Source organism: Agelaius tricolor, unplaced genomic scaffold (assembly GCF_023055355.1).
Source record: "Agelaius tricolor isolate 1412-34295 unplaced genomic scaffold, bAgeTri1.0.p SCAF_2, whole genome shotgun sequence".
Lineage (NCBI taxonomy): Eukaryota > Metazoa > Chordata > Aves > Passeriformes > Icteridae > Agelaius > Agelaius tricolor.
This window is the reverse complement of record NW_027269262.1, coordinates 44,276,378-44,299,284: the sequence shown is the minus strand read 5'-3', so window position 1 is coordinate 44,299,284 and position 22,907 is coordinate 44,276,378. Positions and strand designations below refer to the sequence as shown.

Below are 22,907 nucleotides of genomic sequence, written 5' to 3'. Positions count from 1 at the left end.
TATCAACATCCACTAGCTCCCCAGACCCACCATGGGAAAGCGTGCACAGTTAAGGATCCTATTCTCACCACTCTATCCAGTTCCCTGCTCTTCCATTTTGAATTTCTCTCTCTTCCCTTTATTTCATTTGTTATTTCTGAGATTCACTTATTTCCTTTACTTTACTTTCTCTTTCCCTCCTTTCCAGGAGGCTGTTTGAGGCAGGAAAACTGACTTGAAGAGATTAAATCAATACATAAGCCCCAGCACTCTCAGCACTTTATCCCCTGCCACACTCCCCTGAGTCTGCAATCTCTCATGAACTGCTCTTCTTCAGTAGCTTGTCTGGCTCCACTCCTGAATTGTATTAAGAAGAAAAACCCTTTAAGAAATGGCTTACCAGCATTTCTTCAGTGGCTTGCTGTCCAACCACACTGCAGATATCTCCAAAATTGGCTGCACATACCTTGCAGACAGAATGCAAGAATTAAATACTCAGACGATTGTTTTAATACAGCAAAATCCAAGGTGAAAAAAATAAACAACTTCTAAAATAAGAAAAATATGTTTTGTTGCAAACTCATTATGAGCTACTTTCCCATTCCATCATTTTCTATGCTTTTTAAAAAATAAATAATTTTATTTTCTTAAAAATTAGTCAGTCTTTTTTAATCACAAAAGAACCCCAGAACTTAAATGAAAATAAAAGAGGATAAAATGTATTTGAGGTGCTGTCAAATTAAAGAACACATGCAGCTATCAAGAGAAATAAGCTATCCAGTGGCAGGATGAGGAAACACTGACACTGGATAGCTTATAACTCCACACCTAAACATCATGATGGAATACTGGTTTACTTCATCTTTGATGAAGATGAGCATCTTGAATTCCATCTGTGCACAGAGATATGAGCTTAGGTGGCTGATGCTGTATCAGCTACAGTTGGTTCATGTTTTCCTGGCTACCAACACAACCATAAGGACAAATGCCCAATCACACTGCAGCTATCTATAGCATAAGGACAAGCAGATTCTTTCTTTGTTTCTAGTAATAAGGGTAGTGATTCTGGGAAAAAAAACCTCAGTGTGAAATACTAAAATTTGTGGAAATGCGAGATACAAAAACAGCTTTCACTTAACACATGTCACAAATGAGATCTACCAGGGAAGTTTCTTAGTCACATGCAAGTTCCAAGCACATGACACATTTTTTCACCGATAATCCAGACCAGATGCTCATAATTCATACCTTACGAACATGAAACATCCTGCAGTCACAGCACATCTCGCAGAACCTGGGAAGCACAAGTCTTTCTGTGATGTCCTTTCCAACCATGGAGGCCATTTTGCACATAATCTAATGACAAGACAGACATTAATCAGAGATGCTTGCATAACACACCATTCTGTGTCAGCTGAGCAGAGGCTTTTTACATCTACTCTCTATTCTGATGAACATAATTTTACTGAAAACTGTGAAAAATAATGAAAACAAAATGCCATTTGAATTGAAAAGGTTTGGCCACTTTTGCAAAGAACTGTGTTTCCCATTTACTTGTCATGACATGACACAGGTGTAGAAGATGACATTGATCTTCCAATAAACTGAATCAAATTCCCAGGTAACAAAGATAATTAGACTCTTAGAAATTATTCTCCTGTTACCCAACAGATCTTAAAAAAAAGTACGATTCTTTTACTATTTCAATACAAAATGTACATATGTATAATTAACAGAAAATTATTGACAATTAATATGCTTAAGAGACTTCTGAGTCCTGTATGGTTTAAAATTAATTACAACACCACACTGCATACATGCAACTCCCAAACATAAAATTCCCAAAGAAATGTATCACACCAAAAAAAACCCCTCTTCCCTATAACTGCTCTTTCATTCTAATTTGTGCTGAAACTTAAAAAAAAAAGCTTTAAAAAGCAAAAAGAATTTTACATTTACCATTCCCCACCATGTCAGTAGAACTACTTACATTCATTCCCCTATAATAACAAATGATGGCTTTTCTAACCTCTAGGGGGTTGATGAGGTACAGAAATTTCTGTCAAGTTTCAATACCTTCAAAAACATGAAGAAGATAAAACTAATCTGCTTATACTTTATTCCCTTATGTAGTTCTAAGCTTCATCAAGAAGCACTAGAAATTTGGTGCCAAATCCAACAGTGCTAGAGACTTTTTATTGTTTATCAGTCCAGCCACTGTAGGAAAGTAAAATATTAAATGAGGTCTCTCTCAAGCAAAAAGAACAGAAAAAAGTTCACCCAGCAGAAAGCAGCAATATAAATTGCAATAAAAAAAGGAAACAAAAGGGCCTACATCTGCCATTTCTCCATTATAAATTAACTCATCTACTAACTATTTTAATTCAACACATACATTTTAATTACAAAGGTTGTGTCTAATGCAAAAAAATGGCCACCAACCAACCAACCATGAGTTAATCAACTCAGATGCTTATTACTTTGTCCAATAAAACACCACAAAATCAATAAAGAGAACACACATACAGCAAGGAGCAACAGAACTGAGGCATTAAAGCTTTTGAACTGATGGAAATTTTCCACACAGGCAATTTAAACTTCCATAAAATAAACAGACAAACATTCAAAAAACTAAAAAGCCAACACAGCAGATGTTTTAGGAGTCAATAAAATTATCTCCTGCACTGTCTTGTCCAGCTGGGGTTTTTTTAAATGGCATATGTAAGTTTTTGAATTTAAATCTTAACTTGACCAGAGTGTACAGCACTGACACAGCACAGAAGAAGTTACAGATTTGTTACGGAGGGGGAATATAACATTTTCTTTTAAGTAATGGCTGTGCCACTTGGAAACACACCACCCCCACTGCACTATCAAGCATTCAGGTAAATTTTTGGCTGTGTGATTTGGCACTGCTGTTACTTACAGCCACAGCTTCTGTCTTCACATCGTCGTTGCTGTCCGGAGCTGTCAGATCTATCAGCACAGGGCACACTTTGGTCTCCACATCGTATCTCTCGATGAGCTCTTGCTCCAACAGCACTAACAACGCTGCCTGGCTTGTTTTTCTGACCTGCCACAAAAAGACAAAAACTGAACCAAGCAATTTCAAGACAGTTTTGTTTTTTGAAATACGTGCGTGCTGTATTTTGGAAGCTGTACCTATATACCAACACACGGCAGCACTAACTGCACACAGTGACAGGACAAGTGCTCCACAAGTGCTTCTGCAAGCACTTCAAGTTTGCTGTCCTGTGTTTTGGGAAGTATGGAGGTGAATACCTGCCTTAATTGACAATGTGCAGGTGTTTCTTGGGTTCACACACAATTTGTTTTAATGTCGAAAAGAGCAGTCATGGCAAATTTGAAGCAAATGTGCAAAGAAAAAGCAGCACAATTAATGGAGAGCAACAAATTTCTTATACTTAACAAATCCTCTTTTTCTGAGATTAACAAGAAATAGGCTGGCAAGGAGAAACTGCGTTTATTTCCAATGCCTTTAAATTCTAAAACACATTTCTGCTTAGTCCCACTTGAAAAAAAATTGTGCAAAAATAAGATACCCATTACTGATGCCATAGCTTGCTAACCCCTACCTCCAAAAGGAGTAATTTCACCAGAAGAGAAAACATTACATATAGCAAGAGACTACACATACTGCAATGCAGCAATTTTGGAAACACCTTTGAGCTTTTTGTTTCAGAGATCCACAGCCCAATGAACTATTTAACAGAGGTTAACACAATGAAAACAATTACTGAATCTTCTAGCAGGAGAACATCAAACAAAAGTAGAGTTGTTGTATTACACATGAATTAGCAAAACAACTACTAAGAAAAATAGGTTTGGGTAGTTATTTTTAACTCTGTATATTTTGAAAAGGGCAGGGAAAAAAGTGACCAACTCAAGAGGCCTAAAATATTGGAAATAATGTCTCAACTAGCATTAGTCTAGTCTGAAATGACTGGAGAAGCCTCAAGAAAGCTTTGGACAAGCTAACTTATACATGCAGAGAAACAAACCATACAAGCTCAATCCAAAACGTTTATTGGATTGATATACAAATAATGGTAATGAAGGTACATCATGGTGTTAAAAAACTGAATTATACAAAGGACTCCGTTTTTTATTACTACTATTCCTTTTTTGCCACAATTTAAGTTATGTAAACTTGTCTAAATGACTAATTTTATCCATATGAATACAATATCAGATAAAAGGCCCCAAATCAGGACAGATCACATTAGATGTAAAAAACTGTCATTACATTTTCTTTAAATAAATTTATAGTACCATGTATTTCATGTCCATTCCAAATCCTTATATCCCAAAATATAACACACTTTTACCATGCTAAATTTAAATAATTTGGCATTGCAACAGTATTTCACCAGCTAGCAAACTACTCCTACCAGAAACTTACCTGGTTATTCTGGTCAGCGAGGTATCGCACCACAATCGGTAGCAGGTATTTGGAAAAAGCATAAGGGATTGAAGGTCTGTTTTCTTGACAGAACATAGCAATGTGAGGCACCTGTTCCATCAGTTCTGCCCGCACTGTTGGCTCTGTAAGGGTCAAAACAAAACCAAAAAAAAATGGCCCAATATGTTTACAAGCACGCTCCCAGATCCTTCAAGAGTAAGCTTCTTACAGCACTCTACATACAAAGTATGCTCTCAAGTGTTCATGTCAGTGTGTTTGTCAAGCTTCATTTTGACATCTTTTTACAAAACCAGATAGTACACTCTCTGCTGCTGAACTACTAAAGTCACATTCTCAGTAATAAAATCTCACATTCTCAGTAATAAAAATGAAGAGGTGTAAGACACACAGCCATCAAACATTATGAGTATCAGACTGTGATGGTGTTCACAGGGGTCTTAAGATGAAGGAAGAGATGAGAATGTTGACTTCATGTTTCAGAAGGCTTGATTTATTATTTTATGATATATATTATATTAAAACTATACTAAAATAATAGAAGAAAGGATTTCATCAGAAGGCCAGCTAAGAATAGAAAAAGAAGGAATAACAAAGGCTTGTGACTGACCGAGACAGTCCGGACAGCTGGACTGTGATTGGCCATTGATTAGAAACAACCAACATGGGCAATCACAGATCCACCTGTTGCATTCCACAGCAGCAGATAATCATTGTTTACATTTTGTTCCTGAGGCCTCTCAGCTTGTCAGGAGAAAAAATCCTAAGGAGAGGATTTTTCAGAAAATATCATGGCTACATCAGAATTGTCCAAACTCTCTACGAGCATCACCTACTTCACAGAAACCTCCTATGCTGAAAGTCAGCCCAGAACTGGCACCACTGTAAGCAGACAGGAACTGAGGGGGAGTATGGGCCACAGCCTCTCAGGAAACATCCCACTGAGCAAGACAACCAGCCATAACCACAGATGCTGTTCTTCATTTTTTGCTTTTTAAGGCTACTGATGTAATTGTCAGATGGAAAAGGAAAGCATCTTTCCAGCTGCTTCTACTAAACCTTTGAGATGTGTTTCTCACCAAAGTTGGTGATTATTTAAAAAATATTTAATTAAATTTTTTAATTCAAGAAATGGCACACTGCCTGGATGAATCCTAATCCCCACAGAATATGCACATACATCTGGGGGATGAGAGAAGAAGCAAGAGAAACAATACAGATGTAGATTCAATTCCAACTATTAGAAAAACAGATTCAATGAAGAAGCAGGACCTTATTACATGCCTAACTTCCCCCTGGGGATAAAAAAAAAAATCTGAACTGAGTACCTCTGCCCTTTCAGGATTTGCTGATATATGCAGTTACCACTGGTCAACTGATTACTTACAAAAAGACATAACATCAGTTACTCTCAAACTACACTAATTTGATTTAGAATATTTTAAATAATAAGATGTATGTGTCACAGGATAGATACATATGCCTTACTGAATTTTTACCTAAAAGTTGTTCAGGCAAAAATGGTATAGCCTGAACCATCTTCCTTGGAATACTTGTAATTAACATGATTCACTAAAAATACAACCTTTTGTTAAACAGAAGCATGCAACATGCATTTGTATTTAACGTGGCGAATGTGTGCAGCACTTGGCTTTCTTGAACACTGGCTACAAGTGTAAACTCAGGTCTGAATAAAACATAACAAAGACAAAGCAAGTCCCCTGCTGCGTGCAGTCTTTTCTTCGCTGAGAACAATGAGAACAGAAAAGATCACTGCACACAAAGTAATTAAATGCCTATGGGCTCCAGTTCCTTCACTATAGACTTAAATTACTTTTCCTATAGAAAAACATAACGAAATCAGAGTTGGAGGGGACCTTTTAGATCATGTAGTTCCAACCCCTGGAGGCTGGGGTTCCACTAGACAGGTTGCTCAAAGGCCTATCCAACCTGGGCCTGAATACTTTCAGGGTTACTCTGGAAAGTTTATGAGTTGCTGAACAAGTTGCAAAATACAAAATGAAGTCTCAGACAAATCAATATCATATAGGTTTGCTGTTCATGACAATAAAGTTAAAAAGTCTTCCAATTTCTTCTGTATCTCTTCCCAAATGTTATCACGAGCACACAGGAGAAAAACATTTTTGTTTAAACTTCAGATGTTCTGAAACATGTGCAGGTTGAACTCCATAAGCAATACTGACATCCTGAAGTTCATATTGAAGAAGTCAGATCCCAAAGAACACTATACAAACTATGTGCAAGTTTTAGCAGATCTAACAAAAATTCACACCTTAACAAAATGCTGGACGCTAGTTTTGTGATCAAACACTCCATTTGTAGCACTAAAGGTAACTAAGTTGACCAAAATATGCACCTGTAACTAGGACAAACTAATAGTTAATGAGATTATTGATTCTGAAAGTTGGAGTCGCCATATCATACTAATGCAAAGAAAGAAAATATTCCTATTGTAATAACTCATCTTTTGCTTCCTTATAAAAATTTGCCAGAGCAGTCCTTAGAATACAAGGAAGAGAAGGTGAAATTGTTCATTAGGATGAGGTGGTGTGGGGGGGTCAACCAAAGTAGATCAGGTGCTTTCAAGAGTCAAGTCAGCAAAAGTAACTGTTTTCTTCCTACATTTAATTCAATACTGGTCCTTTTATCTGACAAGGCCTGGCTTCTTCAGTTCTGGAAGATGGGTTTGAAGTGTGCCTGAGAAAGGAGTTCTTTCACATGCCAACTTTGACACATCAATGTGGTTTTTTTCCACCTGTGTGACAACCTGCTCAAAGGTAGCTGAGTTAAAGAAGCCTTGCACCCTCCATTTGCAACTGCCCAGTATCCACTGAAAGCAGAGCAAGAGATTGTCTCTGCAAACAGGCTGTACACAGCCCCTCTCCCAAGGGCAATTTGAAAAGGGTGTAGGTGGCAAACAGAGCAAAGTGAGTAACCATCAGGCTGGGCAAGGAGGACAGGAACTTGATGGTCAAGAAATGGGAACCAGTGCCCAAAGCCAGGGCTAGAGGAACTCATGCCCACCTTTCCTAGAAGGATGTTATTTCAAGACATGCCCAGGAAATGATCAATTGGCACAGGAGACTTATGTAACAATACTTATCCCTAGGGTCTTGTTCTCCCATCTTAGGACTCATGCCTTGTTTCTTGTAGCAGACAGAAGATGACTGGGGGAAGGGAGGGAGAGAGGGCAGAGGTCAAAGGAGATGGAGAGTAAGCAAAATCAATCTGACTGAGGCTGCATGTGTGGCAGCAGTTCTTCTTAAATGGCTTCTAAATTTGCTTCGGGCAGTTCCCACCCTCCCAGACACAAAACCTGCAGCTTCCATTTATGCCAATGCTACTGTTCATGCAGCCAGACAATAAACCATATCAAAGAACTGATCTAGCTGATGCAGCTTTTGCCTCACCACAGCAGCATAATTAAACAGCAAGAACTGGCACTTAATATTGATCTCCCTGTGCAATCACATAATTCCCTCAAGTAGCAGAATTGTCTGATGATGGAAGCAAGCAATGGTAAAAGAAGGTGCTAGAACTGAGGGAAAGAAGCAAAATATTGGGAAAGCAAATTTATTCCTCCTTCTAGTGTGAAGCTGTGCAAAACGTTCAAACCAGGCTCTTCACAGAGTAACTGCACACTACTCATTTGATTGCAGTCTGAACTCTGTCTTGATGCTGAAGAAATAGCTCTGCAATCAAAGACAACAAGAACTCTGTATTAAGTATATCAAGAGCTGTGTACATACTTTGGACACGAGGCACTCAAAATGGGGAGACTGTTTGCATACCTCTTTGACACCTCCAAAGTTTGCCCACCCACTGATAAAGAAACGGCAACACTCCCTTTCCCTAAATTGATGAGGTTTGCTGTGAAACAGGATTTATACATTTCTTTATGAAGCACTCCAGCAAGAGTGCAGGATGTACCAAAGCCACAAGATCCTTTCCCTTCAGAACAGGGTTCATCTATTATGCAGCACTTATGTCAGCTGCCTAACAATACTAACGACCTGCAGATGTAAAGTGAGCCCCTTTCTTCCTGAGCTACCAAGTCAGCTCTGGCTTTGTGAAGAACACGGGCAGATGAGACCATGCAATTAAAGATTTGAAACATTCATGCCCAGGAGTGAGTTAGAACTGTAAAGTCACCTTAGTTCTTACATTCCCTAACTTTTAAGTACCCAGCTCTGGGATCTTTGTACGGTCGATTCAAAGCAGCGAACAAGGAGGGCTGTGTAGGGAACTGGCTGTGTAACACAACACTGTAATTCGCCATCAAAAGGCGTTTGTGCTGTTCTGGGGAATTACTGCTGCTATGCAAGAACCTGAACCTTAAGCTTACCAATTTAGATAAGAGCTCAATTCTTCCAAAGGCTGAGGCATATGTTCCAGTGTGTACTGAATAGAGCCTAATCTTGCAGTCTGATGCAGTTACAGTAGAGCTTTTTTTTGCATTATGTTTCCTTAAGACCCAGGCAACAATGCCAAAAAAATCTACTGAAGTCAGAGTGCTTTCTTATTCCCTTCATCTATCCCTCAGCTTTGTCTTTAGTTTGAACAGGTGGCAGCTCCAAGCAGGGATTCCAGGAGGCTTCAATACATAACAGTGTCGGCCATTTCAGTTTAAACCTCCCTGTTGTTTAAAACCAAATTTACAGCTTGGTCATTGTGTTAGTTTTGGTCAGCATTAATTTTCCTCATGGTAGCTGGTACGGGGCCATGTTTTTGATTTTTGCAGGAAACGGGGCTGATAAGGGATGTTTTATTTATTGCTGAGCAGCACTTAGACAGAGCCAGGGCCTCTTCTGCCTTTCACCCCACCTCACCAGCAATCAGCAGGAGACACACAAAGTGGGGATGCAGCCAGGACAGCTGATCCCAGCTGACCACAGGGACACCCCAGACCATGGTGTCAGGCTGATCATATAGAGCTGAGGGAGAAGGAGGAATGGGAGGAAGTTTGGAATGGTGGTGTTTATGGTCTAAAGTCACTGTCAGGTGCGATGGAGCCCTGCTCTCCTGGGGATGGCTGAACAGCTGCCTGCCCATGGGAAGGTACGAATTCCTCTCACTTTCACAGTGAAGAAGGCAGCTTAAACATTGTTTCCAGCACAAATTCAAAACATGGCCCAATATTAGTTACTATGAAGAAAATTAACTCTACCTCTGCCAAAGCCAGTAGTTATCAACAGAGTGAACAGTGCACAGCAGTTACAAGTTGCTTTGTAAAGCATAAGCTCATCCAGCTGGGGAACACGTCTGCACCTCTGTGTTTTCTGCACTGTACAATACAGTCAAGGACCAGGCTTTCACACAGTATAAACTAACCAGGAGGAGAATTTTGCTTCACGTCAACTTTCTATTTTAGGCAGTCTGGAAAAATCTCTGTACAGCTAAGTTCTACATAACATTTGCCTGGAACAGTATTTTTCTGTTCAGCAGAGGAAGTATTTTTAAATGATCTTTTCAAACAACCTCTTGAAAGTACAAAGTCTATCTATTCCTTAAAGTAGCAATCTACTAAAAAGAAACCTTGCAATCTGTTAAAACAAAACCTTTGAAAATAAATATTAATATAAAACACTAATTTCCTTACTCATTAGCATTTTATTTCATTCTATCATATCTAGTGTATTATCTAGATACAGAATTACACTGAACCGAGTTTTAGGAATCAAGAAAAATTAAGAGAATGACAGAAGACACTGAAAATAGCTTCCATTTCTTCGTTCATTAAACAATTTGGAAAAGAAGTTTCCAGAATAAAATGACACAGTTCTACCTCTCTTCATGTCCAGATCACACAAAACCATCAATATGTTCAAATCAGCATCTACAGAACCTGGGCAGACTTTTTTCTGCTTAAACAAACACTCAGTTTTAGTTATTTCACAAATGACCATTCAAATCAACATCCTAAACTGACTCTATAATCATAGAAGTAATTAACTATTTCTTCTTTATCCATGAAAAAAACCATTTCCCCTAAAATCTGACACCATCTCATGTAAAGTGCCAGCACGCTCACTTGGCTACTCCTAGCACATACACATTTATAGATCAGCTTGGATCTATAAATGTCTAATGTTTATTTCAGCCCTGCTGAGGCTTTAGTTCACTCTCTATTCCACTTCAGCTATGAGGCAGTAAAGCACCACCATCAGCTGCATACTGAAAATTAAAAAGGGATTATTTTAGAACTGCACAGAGTAATACCAACTAATTGCTTCTGACCAGCTATTTATAAATCAAGTCATTACTCAGTGCCACCCCACAACTAGATTTATTTCACAATGCTTTATTCTGCAGCAAAGTACAGTATTTAAAAAAACGTCTGCAGTGCTTTCATTATCCCACTATGACCATTCTGAAATACAAGCAGCAGTGAATTTCCACTAGATTTGTGAGGAGCTGTAAGGTTTTTGTGTTGTAAAACTGTATATGAAGAACAACCACTGATTATGCTAAAGCTGCTTTAAGTGACAATTTTTATGGAAGTTTTAAGGACACCTGAATATTAGTAATATTGCCCTTTGTTCTTACTAAGGGTTGTGAGCAACAGGGAAAGGTGTAAGTGCATGGCTTTGCATTAACACTTCAATTCAATAAAAGAGTTATTCACAGAATCACAAAATATCCTGAGTTGGAAGGGACCCAGAAGGATCATCAAAGTCCAACTCCTGGCCCTGCAGAGGACCACCCCAAGAGTCACACCATGTGCCTGAGAACATTGTCCAAATGCTTCTTGAACTATGCCAGGCTTGTGCTGTGACCACTTCCCTGGGGAACCTGTTCCAGCACCCAACCATCCTCTGGGTGAAGAACCTTGTCTTGAATATTCAACTTAAACTTCCCCTGACACAGCTTTATCTATCCTCTTCTTTCCCTAAAGATAGTCTTCCATTTCCCTCTTTTTTTCCTTCTTTCTACAAACAGACGCATTTTCCCTTTTGATTTCTACCATTTCCCATTTCATCCTTCCCTCTGACTTTTCTACCTCTTTTGAAGATAAAATAAAAGGTCAACAAGTGGAAATACACTGCAACCAGAGCCCATCCCATTTAGCTTAGGAGTTCAGCAGAAAGGCTGATGCATGTGCTGCTTCAGTAGTCAGGTTCTTTTCTCCTACTAACCAGCAATGGATTTCACTACTGACTGGCAGAGCAAGAAGTGAAACACAGACTAATGAGCGAGGGAAAAGTCATCGTTAGTCACTCATCAGATGCATGGAGAGGCAAAAGAAGTTTACATCAAGCTTAGGAGAAAATTCTTAGTGTAGCATGAGGTGGGAGATGAGGTAGGGAAAATCCTGGAACATGAAGATGGGGAAGAAAATGCAGCTGGAGAAAGGCAAATATTATCATTCCCATTAATATTGCTTACATATGAAGATTTTTGTTAAATTAAATGCTGCACTATGTGCTGTTTGACAGGTAATGTTGGCATGCCTCAAAATACCAACAGCAGTAATTTAACCTACATTAATAAAGCCATTCAAGCACACTATTAAGTAATTAGGGTTGTGAGGCCATCAACATTAAGCCTGATTATAGACCTTCAAAATTTAATGACCAATTAGCCTAATAATTGTTTTCAAAATCAGGTTGTTTTGGAAACTGCATTTACAAGTGATTTTTTGCAGTAGAGATTACTTTTCGTTCAGAAGAAAAACATCCTTGCTGGCTATATTCAGACAAATAAGCACCAGCCCTTCAGGATGTCATTTTATTTTCCCCCCATCATTTCTTTAAAAAGGTATCTATGCGTATCTATTTCATAGTAAGCTACATTACACAGGCATTTTAGGAACAAAGATACAGACTTTCACTTTTAAAGAAACTTCAGAAAATAAAATTTGAAGCTTCTGAAGCCTCTTGCACACTAAGCAAAATGCCAGTAATGCAGTAATTCTGGCTGGGGCTAACTTTCAAAGCCAGTTAATTGCACTTCAGCACACAGTGATGAAATCTTGTATCATCTAAGCCACTCACAAGCTGGTACCAAAAAAAAAAAGTTTGAATTATGCTGATTTACTTAAGTCAATAACTCAGATATAAGGCCCTTGTTCAAGCTCTCACAAGCCTGTGGCCAGTGTACATTTGAAAATGAAGAAGACCCAGCTATCTTAATACAAAGATAAGCATTTTTTGATCTAACAAGGGTTTATGGGGGATAACTTAACATTTGCCAAGTACTAAGCTTATATGTCAAACTACTTCTTGACTTGTATAGATTCAAAGACACCATAAAAAAATCTAAGTGAGAAATCATACCTAACATCCCTAAAAAAACAGAGAAATTACAAAGTGATTGAACAGCAGATTCAAAAGCATTACAAGGTATCTTTCTTAGCTGTCACTACTCTAGGAAACTTGGTGCCAAAGACAGCAGGGATGTCCAGTTTAGGACTGAAAAACACCCAAATTCCATAGCAGAATCACAGATTTAACAGCAACACCCAAGTACAGCAATGAAGACAAATACAGAAGTCTTACAAATAACTCAGATTCAGAGAACAACTTTCTTTAGCAAGTAAGGGCCTTGGGGGCAGGGGATTATTCCCTAAATTCCACTGATGGGTTTCCTCCATGGAACAGCTGTTCTGTGCCATATACATACAAGAGCAGCACATGACAACAGGGCAGAGCAAATGCTCTGGTGGTGGTACTGGACATGAGCTGCTCCCAGTTCTGCCAGCACTGGGAGCAGCTCATGTCCAGTACCACCTGAAGGGGGTATTTTTTCCCAGTAGAAACACAACATTTTGATGTTGTGATTGATTTTAAGGCTACAAGTGTAAACTGGAACTAATTCATTACCAGGAGTCCAAACTACCCTGTCCAAACTGCTACTGTCAGGAGAAGGCACTCTTTATATCATTTGTATGTGCAGACACAATGGTAATCAAAATTCTTTCACAAAATACAATTTACTACAACTCTACTCAAAGGGTCCAAATGAATTTTCATCAAAACCTCTTTCTCTCAGATTTTTTTTTTACAAAAAGCTTTTATAAAACCAGTTTTAGAGCTGATATTTGCTTTTGCCATGATGCCTCAAAAAATGTGTCATGGCTACCCAGTTGGAATCTCAATATATGTATCAATCATAGCAAACTATACTCACATAATTTTCTTCCATCCTACTATCATATTTGGACCCAGATATTTTTCTAGTAAAGAATATTTTTATTCCACATTAAAACAGTATTTAGCACAACCAAGATGACATTTAGGTTCTTAAAGTTTCATCACAGTAGATGAAGAATGAAAATCATTGGAAATTCTCCTGCTTTTAAACACAGAAATGGCTGTCTCAGCATAGTCCCAGCTTATTAAAAGGTATTAAAAACAACCAAAACAAACCTGAAAAAAGCTAAAAAAAAAAAAACCTAAACCAAAAAACCACAAACCCAAAGAATTTTTAAAAAACCCTGAGACTGATTGTTTTTCAAGCAAAGACCATGTCTGAAATACATCAACCCCACTACAAGATTTCTGAAAATGCAAGGTATTAACAGGGCAGAGCACTCTCTGGGCAACTTTAGGATAGCCGGTATTTCTAGTTCACTGCTGTACCTCTACTTTAGAAAACAGCATGAGTAGCCCAGAAACAATAGATATTGTGTATCCCGGGTATATTCTTCAATTCTAATCTCATTATACCAATTACTGTAAAAAAAAATTGGAAAAAAAAATCTGACTTTCTGTGACTTGATTTGACAAGAGAAGACAAAGAGCTCCAAATGTTAAAAGAACTGGCATAAGACTGACAAGCATCAACAGTTAGAAATGAAAAGACTTGTACTTAGTCATAGATTAGTTTGACTTGCAAGTTTGTTTTTATTTTTATTTATTTAAACATTTAAACGTGAAGGTTTGACTCCAGGAGGGGTCTACCCATACAAATATCTTGCCCTAACCAAGCAAGTTAAAACACACAGGCACTTTTACAATGTTTTCTTGTTCTAAATTCAGGGTCTTTTATGTTTTATGGACAAATTGGAAAAATAAATACTGTAAATGGAAAGAAGCAAGACAAAAATTAAGACGTCTAATAGTAACAACCTTAAACATACACACACAAAAACCAAAACCCCTGCAAACAAAACCAAAAAGCCAAAACAAAACAAAAAAATCCACTGTGCTCTAGTATGATTAATAGTCAAGCTCATATATTAAGAAGATACAAAGCAGATCAAGCTCCCTGTTGAATTTTCACATGGTTTAAAACACAAGGCTATTCTAATAACCTGTCTTACCGAAACCAGCCAAGTCCAATACTGCAACTGCTCGAGGCACAAGACTCACAGTTAAGTTTGCAGAAATTTAATTTGTGGGGCAGCTGCAGAATCCAGCACTACTAGTTTGGCAGATCTGAGACAACTTCTACAGTGCAGGAAAAGCCTGAACTGCTGCTTTTACTGACGCTGAGAAAATATCAGCTCTGACTAAAAATGTACCCCACCCTCGTTAAAGGCAACAAATTGATTTGAGCTCAACTCTTGGCTTCCACTACACTTCTGCCTAAATAAACTTCAATTTGACACACTTAGTTGGTCACCAATGAAAAGCCTAAGGCTACAAGTTGCTGCAAGAGGCCATTTTCCCTTGGACACATCTGTCCTATTTTCTAAACTGAAGAGGAGCTTCAGAAAGTGTCTGATGCTCTAAACTATTCACAGGGCCACACAACCAGGCAACTGTATATGCAGATTTCAGAAGCAGAGCTTTTCTAGGAAAGCACTCTATAAACAGTAGCATGCCACTGTTCTCAATTAAAGACACATTTTATTGTAAGTGAATAGCGACTTTTTTTTCCTTTTTAGAGAATCCTTGGAGAGGTACTCAATACAATTATGTAATGCTTACAACAGGCTACTTTTCCTGGCTAAACAAGGACATTCCCTCAGAAAAATAAAACCATGCATTTTAAATTAAGACAGTAATGACCGAATAAGAGAAATCAGCAGAATATATTTTTACCCTTGGAAAGCATTATCTTCTGCAGTTCCAGAAGAAGTGAGAAAAACTAACAGACATTAAATAGAAGAAACATTTTCTTCTCATTCAAGATTTAATACAAATTTATCTTCATAGCACACCAACAATTAAAAAAGAATGACCAGATCTTTTCTGATGTTCTGCTGCTAGATTTTCTTCCTTCTGGTATGTCAACTGTATCTAGCTATGTTGAAATCAAGCCCTTAGTTCTTTCTAGATAATTTTTAAACCAGAATTCTGCCACAGCTCTGTCCACATAATTTTTCCCTTCATGCACTTCCCCATGACTTTTTAAGCACTCCCTTTCTTTCACATTTGTTTTTAATTTTTCTCTTGCTTTTGCCTTTTATTCTAAACACTCAGCAGTCTCAATATATTGATTAGCAACAGACACACTGGATCTACAGAGCCTTCCTACTCATTGCAAAGAGGGAGCACAAGCAAGCTCAATACACTGGATTTCACAAGCAGACTTTTGGCATCTTCAGGGATCTGCTTGGTGGAGGTACCATGGGATAAAGCCTGAGGGAACAGCTACACAAGAAAGTTAGTTAATATTCAAGGATCACCTCCTCCAAGTTCGTGAGCAATACATCCCAACAAAGAACTAGTCAGGCAAGAACACTGGGAGGCCTGCATGGATGTACAAGGAGCTCTTGGACAAACTCAAGCAAAAAAGAGGAAGCCTGCAGAGGGTGCAAGCAAGGACTGGTAGCCTAGGGGGAATACAGAAAAATTGTCCGAGCTGCCAGGGACTGGGTTAGGAAAGCTAAAGCTTTAAAGAATTAAAACTGGTCAGGGATGTCAAGGGTAACAAGAAAAGGTTCTATAGGTACAGCAGTGATAAAAGGAAGACTAGGCAAAATATGAGTCCTCTGTAGAAGAAAGAGGGAGACCTGGTTACCCCAAACAAGGAGATGGCTGAGGTACTCAATGATGTTTTTCCCTCAGTCTTCAGTGACAAGTTCTCCATCTGAGTTCCAGAAGGCAAAGGAAGGGATTGGGAGAATGAAGAACTGCCCACAGAAGAAGATCAGGTTCAAGATCATCTCAGGAACCTGAAGTTGCACGAGTCCACAGGACCCGATGCAGTGCATCCACAGGTCCTGAGGGAACTGGCAGAAGGAGTGGCTAAGCCACTATCCATTATATTTGGGAATTGTGGCAGTCCACTGAAGTTCCCACCAACCTGAAAAGGGAAAACAAACCCCTCATTTTCAAAAAGAGAAAAAAAGAAGACAAAGGGCCATCTCACCTTGGTGCCTTAGCAAGACCATGGTGCAGCTGCTCCTGGAAACTGTGAGAAGGCACATGGAAAATAAGGAGGTAATGTGTAAGAGCTAAAACAACTTCACTAAGGCCAAACCACTCCTGGCAAATCTGTTGGCTTTTTACAATGGGGTTAAAGTGTTGGTGCATAAGGGAAGAGCAACTGACCTCATGTACCTGGACTTATGCAAAACATTTGACACTATGTCTTTAAGTCCTTGTTTTTAAATCAGAGACACAGATTTGAGAGATGGCCACTCAGTGGATAAACAGCTGGCTAGATGGTTACACTCAAACAGTTGTGGTCAACAGCTTGATATTCATGGGGAGACCAGTGACAACTGGAGCTCCTTAGGGGTCAATATTGGGTTCAGCATCCTGGTGGGTGACATGGACAGTGGGATGGAGAGCACCCTCAGCAAGTCTGCCCACTACACCAACCTCTGTGGTGGGATTGACATGCTGGAGGGAAGGGACAGCAGCCACAAGGACCTTTACGTACCTGAGAAGTGTATCCATGTGAACCTCATGAATTTCAACAAGGCCAAGAACAAGGTCCTGCACCTGGGCTGGGACAAACCTTGGTACCAATGCAGGGTTAGTAGAGAATGGATTAAGAGCAGCTCTGAGGAGAAAGATTCAGAGGTGTTGGTTGATGACAAGCTCAACATGACCCAGCAACGTGCAGCCCAGAATGCCAAACACATCCTGAACTGCATCAAAAGCAGCATTGGCCAGCAGGGCGAGGGAGGGGATTCTGCTCCCCTGCTCTGGTGAGACACCATATGGAGTGCTGCATCCAGCCCTGGGGATCTCAAGATAAGAAGGATGTAGACCTGCAGCAGCGAGTCTAGTGGAGGGTAATGGAACTGATCAGAGAGATTGAGAATCTGTCCTATGAGAGAAGGCTGACAGAGCTGGGGCTGTTCAGCCTGGAGAAGAGAAGGCTCTTGGGAGACCTTACTGCAGCCTTCCGGTACCTAAGGAGGCCTGAAAGAGAGCTGGAGAGGGACTTTTTACAAAGCCAGGTAGTGACCTGATAAGCAGTAATGGCTTCAAACTGAAAGAAGGCAGATAGCAGAAAGTCTTCACTATGAGAATGGTGAGGCACAGGAACAGGTTACCCAGAAGCTGTGGCTGCCTCATCCCTGGAAGTGTTCAAGATCAGGCTGGATGGGGCTTTGAACAACCTGGTTTTGTGGAAGGTGTCCCTGTCCATGGTAGGTCCCTTCCAACCCAAACCATTCTCTGATTCTATATTTGCATCTTTACCAATTCTTGCTGCTTCTCTTACCTGCACGCCTGGTTGCCCAAAAAGGTGCAAAGGAACAACTTCAGCATTTAAATTCTATCAAAACTTATGAGAGTGTTGCACAGATGGTTTCCAAGTTTATTTTCAAGGCAAGAAACAAATATCGATCTACAAATCTAAAATAATCATGCAGATCTTTTGAGTAGCAAAAGTAAATAATAAAAGCTACTAAAAATGTACTATTGGAAAGCTGCAGTCCTACATTTTGAAGGGGTGTAAATCTGTTGATGAAAACAGTAAGGAAAAAAGTCATCTTTGGGGGATGATTAAGAAAAAATAAATGTTACACTATTTATTGAATTTGCAGAAGCCTCGTTTGAATATTGGAGAAAGAACATACTGCTTCTGTGCTAATCACAGGTTTACAACCTCTGATTTTCCCCCATCAACCCAGTAAAATGTTTAGTGCTACCTACCTGAATCATCAGCTAATCTGCTGATTCTCTCCAACACAGCAATACAATCTCTCTCATCATCACTGACTTCCTTCAAAGTGTCCAGCAAACTTCGAGCCACCATTTGCCTAGTTTACAAGAAAGATTAAAAAGAAGCATTACTTGTGTCCAGAAATACAGCTAAATCAAAAAGTTGTGAATCAGAGAAATTTCTTACACCAAATAGAATTTTATATATATTCACTTAAAATTCAATTTATAAATTATAGTAAGTTTAGTTAGCCCTGCTTTGGGAATTCTTACTTCTGATACCTGGCATAATCTTAAAGAATTGTAACCTTTAAATATAACATTAAAAGTATCCCTTTAATTTACAAGGATAAGAGAAACCAGCCACCAAGACCAGAAATAGTAATCATCTTCTAAGTGGGCAAACAGGAGCTGAATGTTAGAAGTCAGAATCAGCCTTCCATCCATCCTCATCTGTGACGTCCTTAACTTGTTCCATACAAAGCAAAGTAACACTAGTGTCATTAAAATGTTTTTAAATAGAACTCTGAATTTATTTCAGAAAAGCATGAATACTCAAGCCAAAGATTTTCATACCAATGGTGCTATAGTTGACATTTAAACCAATGGCGGTTGACATTTAAAAGTCAAACTTCATTTGAATGCTATGGGTATGTACTGTGAAAATAACATGTACTACCCAACCCATGTGTACCTGAGACATACATTAAGCAAAGTAGAAACATTAAAAAAATATTAAATAAGTCATAATCAACTCAGTTACTACTTCAAATGCACAAGAAAATTTTCTATGGATTAATTTATGAGTGATGAGATATAGTCAGATTTGGGATTTTGTCCTCCAAGGTTCTGTCATAGCCTGTGCTACAAAGTCATACCCATCAGGTACCTAGACAGCCCTGAATGCAGCTGGGAATGTGTGGCAATCACCCTTTCTCCTCAAAAACACCCTGCAATGACATAACTCTTTTCTTACCCTACTGGATAACATGGGTCACATGTCAGTTCAGAGAGCTAGCAGAATTATCCCTGGATAATGGAATCGGAATGGGCCAAGGAACAGTGTCCAAGACACTGGTAGATCTGGTAATGCCCTGGAGCAACTCAACAAAACACTGAAGTAGCAAGTGTCAGGTGCCAGGTAATTACAGAAATGAAGGACAGAAACACTCCTAGGATGTAGCCTAGGTAGAAGCACTGTTGACAAACAGCAGTGCTGTAGACAAGAGCAGAGGCATACCTAAACTTTATTATGTTCACTACAAGCAGTGAACGTGAGCAGTGGTCAACAACTTACAAGAGAACAGATGGTTACATTCCTAGTGCACAAGGGAAGCTCAAGAACTTCACAATTCCATGCAATCAGAGAAAGGCAGGAGGTTTCCATGAATTCCCAAAGCTAAGCACACATTTTCTCCTACTGAAAATCAGTAATTTAAATATTGCACATTGGCCAGTAGCAGAACTATTTTAAATTAAAGTGTTTTGACATACAGATGTATAAAATCTTCTAAAAAAACAAACTGAAGAAACCATTTGCCTTTAATTAATTTCTTCTCCCTCACTCTTTTCAACTTGACAGAAGTACATCTCTCAGCAGAGATCTTGATACGCAGTTAAAATTCAGCCATAAAAACCCTAACAGAGGGAAACAGACTGCATGACACACTAACCTAGAAGCAGAGTTGACTTGGTCTTTTTAAAGGGCTGGACACCTCTGAAAAGAGAAGAGGAACAGATGAAGCAATTTCATAAACCAGCCTGTGTGGACACGTGTCTCCTACATATTTAATGTAGTCTTGGAAAGTGAGAGACAAGTCAACTAACCCACTGAGTCTCAGCAAGTGAGGAACCACAGTAAACAGCACTACTGCCAAGATGTGCTTTGGTCTGAAGAGAAAAAGCAGCAATAATTCCTCATATGAAATGAAGGATCTGTGTTCAGGAACTGCCTCACTATTCAAATAGATTTATTGGTGAGTGCTCTACACTTCCGAGCCTTCTTAATGAGGAATGGAAGCAAGTTCAAGGCAATAAAGATTAAAAAAACCCACAAGTGATTTTAACACAAAAAAAAACCAAAAAGAAACAAAAGCTAAGCTCCAAACTGCACCAGCAACTAGCAATTGGTTTTTAAAGCAAGTAGCAAAAAGGAATCATCATCCTTGTATGTATGTACACACACCAGTGCTACCAGACACAAGAAGACTCTGTGTTTCAGGGTGATGGCTTTGGCTTTCTGCTCAACATGTACTCTTGCTGCAATGTGATGTTGGATTATTAAGACATATCCTAGAGATGCTTCTCAAATCTGAACTGAAGGCTGCCTCTTCAATAATCACACCACAGCCAGACTCCCACTTGCCTTATTTTGCCGATAAACAATTTATTGTAATATTTGTCAGGTTCCCCTCCATTCTCATAGGCAACATCTGTGGTGCTCATGAGCAACACCTAAACCAGTAAAAATGTAAAACATAACATACCAAAAGTTGTCACAAAGCAAAACCTTCCACCATTTGGGAAGCTGTTAAAGGATTCCCTATTTATCTCTCTTTCAGTTAACCTTATGAGAAATCTTACATATTTAAACAAAGAAGACATTGCTATTTCCAAGCCTCATCTCCTGAAATTTTTTAGGACACAGACACTGATTCATTTCCATCTCAGAACAAATGGCTGAGAAATCATGAGCACTCAAGGAATCCACTTAAAGGAGACTAGACTTTTGCAGCAGTTGTTAAAAATCCCTTCACTTTAATCATTCAATATAATCACAGACTGCAAATATGCTGCATAGGTAGATGATTAACCAGACAGAAAAGGATAATAAAACCAAATGCAAAGAGAAATAATACCTAAAATGAAACTTAAAGATTAAAACCTGCCATACTAAAAGCAAATTCATCCAATTAAAGGGGGAAAAAAACATCTTACCCTAATTTACCCAGATTCAATGATTGTGTTTCAAGAATTTGGAATGTGTAATATGAAGCTCCCACAGAAATGCAGGTTCCAGGTCACAGAAACAACTGAAGCATTATTAACTCAATCATAGTATTTTAAAACTTTTAACTACTCATTAGTAATTGGATGTGCTGATACCATACTAAGACATATGAATAAATGAATGTAATTGAATTCATCTTTTTCATATTAAATGCTCCAGTTCCTCTGCTTAGCAGAAATCCCTCCTATTATTCTGAGACTGACTAATGCTGAATCATCATAAACTGACTGCAGTAGTCACTATCATTTATTGTGATCTAAGTGCTACTCAGTTATACCATTAATAATTATCATTTGCTATTTCCTGTATTTTCTAATGCTACATAACAATAGGCCTACAAAGAAAGCTAGGATTAAAAATCATGTTTGTACCAGCAAAAATAATCCAAACAAGCAAACACAGGGGAAAAAAAAATCAGGAAAAACTAGTTACTCCGACCACCTTTCCCTGCAGGAAAGCACAGGGTGCATAAAGCTGGACAGAGCAATTAAAAGGATTCCCAGTTGATGCATGCCCATAACCAATGCAATCCATACTGAGAAATCACCGTTTTTTCTTAGGTGGGCAAATAAGATATTAGGAACAGCACTGTTGGTTAAAATTCAAGATACACAACTTGAGTTTCTGAAGATACACAACCTGAATTTCTGAGTTTGTTCTCCTTCCTACTGGCTTTTATTATATAATTATCACCTGGAGACCTGAACGCTCCTCTTCCCTCCCTCCCCATGAAAAGTCAAAACATACAAAAACTCTCTCCTGGTAGTATAAGTGTCAATTTCAGCTTAAATTGTAAAATACAGCAATTTTGGATTTCGGGAAAAAACAAAATTTGAAAATGATGCATATTTCAGAAGTTATATGTGCATACAGGTTTATGCAGGTTATAACAAGAGAAACCATTCTGCAATTTTCAGCTTTGATTCAATGGTATGTTCACACACGTAGTGTGGAATTTTAAGTACAGTTCACGTGACTTAAGTTAAGAACAGGGCTAAATCCTTTCCAAACCCAGGCCATGGACAACAAAACAGAGGCTATCCTATTGGGTGGTTGATCACAGACTTTGCTTCTGCATATTACTGTGTTAAGAATTCAGCATTAAAGCAAACACACTTTATTAAAAGCTTACTTGAAGCCCAAACTAAGCCATGTTCAAATAAAATACCAGAAAATCTCAATGTTAACATATTTTATACATTTCTGTGATCATGTTACCATTTACAGTTCCAATTAAAATAAACTATGGGCTTGAATTTCTCCATTTCAGTGCAGAGCATCTGAGAGCAAGGGGATCGGGTGGGATGTGTGTCTGTCTGAAGTATGCTACAATACCTGTGCTTTTAAATGAAACAACCATCTCAGTGGCATCTCATTACAGAAATAAAAAGGGGGAAATGCAGAACACAGTATTAACTGGGCAAGTTCACTTTCAATAACCAGA

General features: G+C 38.7%; 1 protein-coding gene across 11 annotated transcripts in view; it reads right to left on the bottom strand.

Annotated features, from left to right (window-relative positions):
* PPP4R1 (protein phosphatase 4 regulatory subunit 1) overlaps positions 1–22,907 on the bottom strand; it is a 63,523-nt gene that overhangs the window by 24,599 nt on the left and 16,017 nt on the right. For 9 of the 11 annotated variants that reach the window (XM_071417065.1, XM_071417111.1, XM_071417086.1 and 6 more), the window contains 5 exons: positions 18,445–18,551; positions 4,403–4,545; positions 2,906–3,052; positions 1,228–1,335; positions 380–445 (listed from right to left, as the gene is read on the bottom strand). In XM_071417065.1, the coding sequence (XP_071273166.1) occupies positions 380–445; positions 1,228–1,335; positions 2,906–3,052; positions 4,403–4,545; positions 18,445–18,551 (571 nt within the window). Of the gene's footprint in view, positions 1–379; positions 446–1,227; positions 1,336–2,905; positions 3,053–4,402; positions 4,546–18,444; positions 18,552–20,126; positions 20,171–22,907 lie in introns of all 11 variants that reach the window. The other 2 variants (XM_071417128.1, XM_071417137.1) reach the window with 2 other exon arrangements.